Source organism: Oxyura jamaicensis, unplaced genomic scaffold (assembly GCF_011077185.1).
Source record: "Oxyura jamaicensis isolate SHBP4307 breed ruddy duck unplaced genomic scaffold, BPBGC_Ojam_1.0 oxyUn_random_OJ76793, whole genome shotgun sequence".
NCBI classification, from domain to species: Eukaryota; Metazoa; Chordata; class Aves; order Anseriformes; family Anatidae; genus Oxyura; species Oxyura jamaicensis.
Window position 1 is genome coordinate 1 of NW_023311494.1, and position 8,552 is coordinate 8,552.

Consider the following 8,552-nt stretch of genomic DNA (forward strand, 5'->3'; position numbering starts at 1 on the left):
GTCTCCAGCTAGTAATGCTTACTGTGACCCAAGGCTGATGACAGACTCAGCTGCTGCCTTTACCTGTGAAGACGAAAATGGTCTCTTTGCTCTACTGGCCATTCATGTTTCTGATACAGGGAAAAGGTCCTTGGAGGTAATTCTCCTGTCTTCACACTTCACAGGGGAATAATCCCACGCTGCAATTCACATTGCAGATGTGCAATGTGACACCCTGACAATGTTGTCTCTTCTAAAATTAAATTCAGAACTTGGGAGTCTATTCAAGACATTGACTCGTGTTTGCCAGGATCTGGGAAGAAGGAGCAGCCCCCCGCCCCCCCCCCCGAAAAGGTCTGCAGAACAGGAGCCCTAGGCAGCTGGAGGGGACAGGGACAGCTCTGAATTGGCCTCACCTCCCTCAAGAACCATTTCTGAGTTTAGAAAAGTTGACAAGTATTGAAAACAGCCCGGTCCAAGCAGTTTTAAGGCCAGCCCCTAACAGGGGCATGCAGCTAGCTCTGCTTGGCCTGTAATCTTCCAAGTCAATGGGTTCGGCAAGAATCCCCTCACTGTTTTGGGGGACGTAACAAAAGCACTGTAGAAATCCTTCTAGTTTTCACAGGACATTTTTCCTTTGAGACAGTCTCTCACTTTCCCCTAGATTAGAACCATAATCAAACCTGGCTATATGCTCAGAGAGCTGCTAATTTCCAGGAGAGAAAGCTTGAGATTCTAACGATGCACAGTGGAGCCAATTTAAACAGGCTTAAACTCTCTTGCCAAGTTACGTCATTGCAGTTTGTCAGGCACCAACTTTTTAAACTGCATCTACTGAGACCTTATTAGAATCATCCCAAGTCATTTCCCGCAGAGACGAACAAATTATATTTCATAGTTTGCCTTGAGTATTGAGACACGGGCTCCCAGAAACTGAATGGTATTTGCATTTGACTTCCTTGTCAAAAAAATCTGAGTGATTGCTTCGAATATGTGTAGTAATTTGTACTGTGTTTCCTCATAGAACAGCAAAGGACATAGCAGAAATTTCCCCTAGAGGAAATGCGGAGCCTAAAAAAAAAAAAAAAAAAAAAAAAAAAAAAAAAAGTAGGAAATTACAGTTTGACAATTACAGATTAAAGAAACAACTGAAAGTCAGCACTGGTTCTCATAGTACATTATCATCTGTCAAAAATTGTCAATGGTAGACCTGTTATCTGTTTAAAAAAATCTCTTTTGTAAGCTAGCTTCACAGGTACTTCTAGCTTCAACAGAGCTTTGTAAATGCTTTGGGATAACAATAGTTTAGTTGTCATTTGACAAGGAACCAGTTTTACATTCAGCTATGCAGAGTATGCTTGATTAGTCCAATTTTAGAAGTAAAGTAAAACCAAAGGTGATTAAATATAACATGTTTTGAATTGATGCAAATATTTTTAAGGAATTAAGCTTAAGAGCAAGAATAAGCATACTGTTTTTGTTTTTAAGGGGCAAGTGAGTGAATTGTCTTTTAACTTTTTCAAGAAGTTAAAGAACTTAAGTTTTGTTGCTGAGCCTCTTGAGGTTTTTAATGCAACTGAAGAGCATGGGAAGAATTAACTTTTTATTGTCTCCCACAGACCTTGTCAGCTGCAACTCTGATTTGGCTTTGGCTGCATGAATTTTCCCCCTACAAACATGAAGAGCGTCCCTGTATTCTACAGGTAGAAGTCCCTGCTTCTACAGGCATGCTATCTGTATGGATAAAGAGAGATCTCAATTCCAGTGCTACCTAAATTTGTGGCACGTTATCTGACCAAATTTAGAAACTTTAAGTTAAAACAATGTGGACTGTTATTCCAAACACAAATAGAAATTCTTGAATGCTTACAAACAAGTCAGTGCAATGCTACCACAATTACTATCATACCAATAATGTAACTGCTGCCATTGTTATTGACACGGAGTTAAGCTGGAACCAACATAAGCTGGTGGACACAACCCTCCCAGCTTAGCTACACAGCTCCTGCCTAGAGAACTCTCCTGAGAAAACAAAATATATGCTAACCTACTCACCACCATAGCATAAAAGATGCCTGCTGCTACTGGAGAGTACTCTGCCCTGCCTGTAAGTGCTGGTAGAGGTAAATAGGGGCAGGGAATATACTTGGTCTGAACAGATCTGAAAATACCTTAGCCTTCAGGGACTGAATGAAGCACTTGTTACTCCAACTAAGCTGTTAAAATGTCCTTTTTATCAGCTGTGAAGCAGGATGCCTCGGTGTTTTCAGTAGGCCATGTTTGTGTATGTGTATACTTCTCGTCTTATTCTGTGTGTGTGATTTTGTCTGTGCCCTTCCTCAACAGGGAGCACTGAAAAGAAGTAGCATGCTGGACTTGATTGTGGGAAAACGGGTTATCAGTTTAGCTGACACATCTTAGAAGAATATTAATTTATGCCTGGAATTAAACAATTTTTCTGAAATATTCCACACCTTGAGGGTCCCTAGAGACGGAAAGTGTTTGAAGCAGCAGCTCAGGCCTGTGCTTTTTGTCTTCAGCATGTTTCAGAATGGGCTGAAGGACAAGTCTGATGTCAACAGCAACCTGTGGAAGGGCTTCCTTCAAACACAAAGCAAGACCCAAGTATCATTTCTCCAGCATGCATGTGCTGGACTCTCAGAAGACTACAAAAGGTTGATGGGGCTGGAACTACTAAGCGGTTTTTGACCAGTTTAGAAAAAGAGACTTCTTCCCTCCTGAACAGAAATACACATTTCCTCATTTACAGTGGTTCCCTCCCCAGTGCAGAAAATTAGTTTTTTTGGTCCATGATGACAGAGTAACAGAAGTCCAAGTAACAGCTCAAATAAACAAACACACACATATAAAGGATCACTTGGGAAAAACAAAAAAAAAAAAAAAAAAAAGTTATTTTCAAATCTGAGAGGAATAAAGTCCATTTGTCTAAATGCATGAGAAGAGAGGACAGGCTACATCCATAGGAAATGAAAGTAAATTCTAATCGCCCTTCTCTGCCTTGTCTCAGGTTCGGAGACTGTGGCCGACCAGGAATCCTACCCCCAAACAGAGCACAAGTATGTGAATGTGCACGTTAACTGCTAAAAAATACCTCCTTTCTGATAAGGAGTATGAGAGCTCCCTCTTCTGCAAGTAAGCTCGCTCTGGCTCTTCCCCTCAGGTTTTAGAGAATATAAATTTCTCATTTGGAGCCAATAGAGACTGCACCTTACTGTCAAATCTGCATTAAGAGTTGGTGTCCATCTGTCATACAATCTCTTCTCCCCAGCATTTCTTTTACAGGACAGTCTACTGATAAGAGCAGAAACAGCAATGCAAACAGAACACTAAAACATGTCTGGTAAGGTCACAGGGTTGCAAGCAAAAGTTCTGTGGTAAGCATGAATACAGAAGACTATTTTTATTATTTTTTATTAAAAAAAAAAAAAAACAACAACAACAACAAAAAAACACTTTGCTATATTCCAGGTGTGGAGAAATTCCCCCATCCCACTCCCCCAGTGTATCAATTCAGGTATTGCTTAAAACAATCTAACTTTTTTTTCAGTCTAGGTGACTTGGGTTTCCTGGTTTTCATTTTGCTTATATTCTGTTTGACATGAGAACAAACTCTTTGATTCAGCATCATTTAAAAAATGAGCTAACCCTATACAGGAGGCAATCTAGGAAAAATACTATGCCTAAAAAGTTGCCGTGTTAACTGATAGTGGAAAAATGCCTGCAAAATTGGAAGGAGCAAAATACATTATTTTGTCTACAATGGGTGGGACAGAACCTTTTCATTTAAATCTCAATGGGGAAAGCTGAGTTAATCCTTAGGTGAAAACTGAAGTATCACTAACTTATAAAGAACAAGTGAAAATGAGTCATTAGGCAGTAGAAGAACGCATATATGAGTGCATTTTAGAGAGTGTTGAACTTAAAGTGTGGCCTTCCTGAGCTACGTGGAGAGATGTTTGTGTTGAAATTAGTCACAGTACTTAAGGATAAAGGGTACCAGCATTGAAGTCAGTCTCCAGAAAAGATGACATTGAAGATGCTGCACTGTGATAACACAGGAACAAATATAACCTATTCCATTGAATCTTCTATAACCCTTCAATAAGAAAGAACCTTGTGTCTGAGAAGCTGTAACAACACCAGGTTTGTTTTTTTCCACCAGTTTCCCCAATACAGGGGAATGAAGAATGAATTCAGAACAGGCATGGAGGTCACAGCAGGTCTTTCCTCAAATCCAAAGGGAACAGACACCAGAAGGGGGGCCTGTAACATGGGTTTCTGTAACAAAGAAACACTATGCCTGAATGATGTGGTTAAGCCCCACAAAATGAACTGAAGGGAGCTTTTAATCTTTCCCAAATAAGTGCTTCAGCAGTGCTTCATTCTCCTAAAGTATGCAGTTGATATTTAATCCCAATTAAAGGAGGCTCCTTCAGAAACGGATTCAATTTAAGATCTTCTATCAAAAGATCTGAATTTTCATTTAGCTATAGGTTTTTCAACTGAGGCACTCTGAGAGGCATTCTCAGTAAGAGCATACTAAATACTCTTACAAAAGAGGAGTGTGGTAGCAAGTAGAGTACACCACCACAGCTCTTATGATCTCTTCTTTTAGGCTTTACTGGCAAGGATGACTCTTTCCTCCCTTGCAGAATACACTCCGGAACGGAAGCCAGAGGCCCTAGCCAGAGTAGAAGAAAACTTGGTCATTAATACATGGGTATGGTCTTTGTTTTATGGGCATTTTGTTTGTTTGTTTGTTTGTTTTTCATCCCCATATGAATCCACTTCTCTCCCCTTGCCTTGCCATGCTTCCTCATTGTCTTTGCTATGCTCTAGCAGTGACTGAATCCTCAGACAGCTCAGCCCAGACTGTTGGCCTCAGGAACATCTATTTCACCATCACACCCATGCAGCTGCCATGCAGATCTCAGCATTTCCCTGCATACTCCTTGGTGCTGGCATGTCCATTACCGAGAGGTGGAAGCAGGGACAAAACTCAATGGGCCATGGAGCGTCTGCTCCACGGCATGCAGCAGATGGTCTAAGAACTCCACACAGGAGATGGGCTTTTGGACGGTGTAGCTGTGGCATGAAGAACAGGGCCATAAGCACCCTTCTGACCACTGCTGCTTAGGGCCATGCCATGCAGGCTGGGGCTGCCCTCAGCTATAAAGCTGTGGAATTCTCCTTCTGCAGCCTGACTCACTACCCTCACATCCACTGTTCTGCAGGCATTTCTGTTCAATGGGTCTGTCCCAGCCCACCCAGGCATATACAGGCCACTAATACTGAACCATAGCACACATGAGGCTGATTGCTACTCTCCTATCCAACATATAGGATATAAAGTGCTCATGAGGATATAAAAAGCTCATGAAGTGTGAAACAGAAATGCTTCCTGAGCAAGTCTGATCTCAGAATTCCAGGTCTAGCAACCAGAATCATTGGATTTGCAAGGAAACAGTATAGCTGCTCTTCCCCATCCCCACATCATCTCCACAGTAATTTCTGTGACCTTGCAAAAGTGACCACTGAAGGGGAATGGTGCACCAGCCTATAACAAGTTTTCTGTGCTCATTTTTTTGAAGAGCAGACAGTCCCTCTGTCTGCATTGATAAATGCCTTGCAATTTGTCAGATGGCTCAGGAATCAGTGTGGCTGTTTTTGGAAAATTGTTTCTACTGTCATAGACCAAGAATCACAGGTAACACCATGGAAACACCTGTCACTCTACACATAATATGTAATTACCCCCATATTTCACGGGATTTATGATCTTTTCGGCCAACTGGTGGAAATGAAATAGGACTGAATATTCTGGGTGCATTTATTATTATTTTGGAGCATAAACAAGGGACCAGGAAAGGTGCCTTGGGTCATCAATAAAACTTGTGCTTAGGTGACTTTATACCACGATTACTGTAGGTCAACACATTGAACTCCACTGGAGACTCTGTAGTGGTATGGCTACATGGGTGGCTTCAGCAGCTTCGTAAAGCTTGGCTTTGAAACTTAAATGCCCTTGGATAGACTTTCGTGTAATTTCTTAAGTTGGTAAAATATTTTCAAAACAACAAAAAAAAAATCAGGATACATTACCCTAGGCAAAAGCTCTTTTGGTTATTAGTTGCCTTATGAACCCATTGCAAACGTTCTACAGCTAAGAATGAAGCTCAAGTTACTTCCATAGATTTAGTATAAGAATGTGCATTTGTTATCACTAAGATCTGAGTTCCTGCAGAAAAGTCATTAGTTTAGCCTTCACGCAAAGGCAGCAACCACAGGAAAGGCCACTAAAAGACATCCTTGACATTTGTTTTTTAGTAAGGAACTATGTGCAAAGACATCAGCTATTTAGCACAGTGTTTTAACATAGCCTCAGGTCTACATCAAGCTGTAAGTTTATCTTCCCAGCACAGAGGCACATAGTTAAGGTATACACAGATTTACAGCCACAATGCACAAAGGAGATGGCACAGCACTCCCCTTCTCTTGCATCCATTTCCACCTTTTTGTCAGCCATACCTTCGCTTTTCACCTGGAAGTCCTGTTCCTAGTTATGGGCTCACAGACCTAAAGCACACTCAATAAGCCCTCCTTCAGTCCACCAACACTGAAAAGCCAGGGCAGGCTCAGACAGTGGTCACAGGAAGCCCATGACTGAAAAGCCTCCCCATCGCCCCACTTGCTCTAGTTTTCTAGGATTTCTTTTACTGTATAGACATCAACATAGCTGATATCTCCAGTTTGTAGGAGCTGATTCACATGCTGGCAGACTGCGATATGTGGCACAAGCTATGGCCAGATATGCTTGTTGGCATTGAAGCTGAATTATTGGCATGCCAGTTGAAAACACCCAGACTGGTGAGCTTAAATGATGGCAAAAGAGCTTTCCCTCCAGTCAGTCTCCCACAGAGGATACAGTTGCACCCTTTTCCACAGGAATGAAATGGTCAGTAAGAGGAAACAGTTCTATAAGCTACTTTAACAGAAGTGTGTGCACCATTAAGTGTGCCTACAATACCTGGCTGGCAACACCCATGTTTAAGACCAAGATTCTCACCTAAGCTTCTTCCATGCTCAGTGGAGGAAAAGATTACTAGCCAAGGTCAGCTCCTCCTGTAATAATGACCCAGAGTTGTGCCATCCAGTTGGCTGTCTGGAGATGCATACCTCTCCCTTTTAACTGTAAATGGAAAGCAGAGAAGGAGTTTCTATTCCAGCACCTATCTTTTAGATGACTAAAGTAAGAGGAGATATCATAACCAGCAGTCTCTATCCAATTGCTTGGGCTTCCAGAGGAGGCCAGAGACTGGGAAAGATGTTCTCATTTTGTTAAAGTAGTTCTCACCTGGCTGATTATTCTTCCAAGGGCACATTTGACTTCTTTGTTCCTCAGACTGTAGATTATGGGGTTTAGCAGGGGAGTGAAGATCCCATAGAGCATGGAAACTATCCTATCCTGATCAGGTGAGTAGGCAGAAGAAGGCCGTACGTATGTGCAAATAGTAGTCCCATAGAAAAGGCATACCACTGTCAAGTGAGAGCTGCAAGTGGAGAAAGCTTTTTGCCTGCTCTCAGCAGAGTTCATGTACAGGATAGCCAAAAGGATATATATATATGAGACCAGAGTGACCACAAAGGCACTGCTTCCAAGGACCCCAGCTACTGTAAGAATCACCAGTTCCCTACTGTAAGTAGATAAGCAGGAGAGGGCCAGCACAGGTGGAATATCACAGTAATATTGGTCAACTTCATTAGAATCACAAAAAAAGAGTGTAAAAATCAAAGATGTGTGCAATAGAGAATTAAAAAATCCTACTACCCAGGTGCCAATGGCTAGGCGAGCACATAGTTTCATGCTCACAATATTAACGTACTGCAGCGGATGACATATGGCAACATAACGGTCATATGCCATCACAGCCAAGAGAAAAATCTCTGTGCCTACAACATCAATGAGGAAGAACAGCTGGAGTATGCAGCCACTGAATGAAATCACATTGTTCTCAGACAACAAGACCTCCAGCATCTTTGGCACGGTAATAGTGGGGCATAGGAGATCCAGTAGGGATAAGTTGCCAAGGAAGAAGTACATAGGGTTGTGCAGACGGGTGTCAGTGCTAATGGCAACAAAGACTGTGATGTTGCCTGCCATGGTGACCAAATAGATGATCAAAAACAGCACAAAGAGAAAAAAACGCACCTCTGGAGCATCAGAAAGGCCTATGAGAATAAATTCAGATACTGTTGATGTGTTGACGCTGTGCATCTTATCTTTCATTGTAGGAATGATTGCAGAGATATACCTGAAAAAGAAAAAAGAAAAAAAGAAAAAAAAGGAAAGAAAAAAAAAGTTGTAACAGTCAAAATTTCACTTCCTTCTAAACAGTGTGATTTTTTAAAAATCTCTTCTACAGTTCAAATACATTTGTAAGTTTGCATCACCACACTCAACATCTGAATTTTGCTCGCATATACGTAAGATAAAAGGCAAAAATAGTATTAAGCTTAACAGTGACTAATCAAAAAAATAAAAATAAATCTTT

At 41.4% G+C, this 8,552-nt stretch overlaps 1 protein-coding gene across 2 annotated transcripts; it reads right to left on the bottom strand.

The window, feature by feature from the left end:
* Positions 1 to 6: 6 nt before the first annotated feature.
* Positions 7 to 8,279, bottom strand: LOC118160060 (olfactory receptor 5V1-like). Of its 2 annotated transcripts, none has more exons than XR_004747317.1 (2): positions 7,028 to 8,279; positions 7 to 1,050 (listed from the first exon to the last, which is right to left on the bottom strand). XR_004747317.1 is itself a non-coding variant. In XM_035314594.1 (2 exons), exons 1-2 carry the CDS (start codon positions 8,273 to 8,275, stop codon positions 1,033 to 1,035), a joined length of 939 nt encoding a protein of 312 aa, XP_035170485.1. In that variant the 5' UTR covers positions 8,276 to 8,279; the 3' UTR covers positions 7 to 1,032. The 2 variants fall into 2 exon arrangements, 1 of the variants encoding a protein (XP_035170485.1); XM_035314594.1 differs by having other exon boundaries at positions 7,355 to 8,279.
* Between the last annotated feature and the right edge of the window lie 273 nt (positions 8,280 to 8,552).

Bases quoted from the DNA above. Each gene is read 5' to 3' on its own strand.
- LOC118160060 (XM_035314594.1), bottom strand. From the start codon at position 8,275: ATGCACAGCGTCAACACATCAACAGTATCTGAATTTATTCTCATAGGC.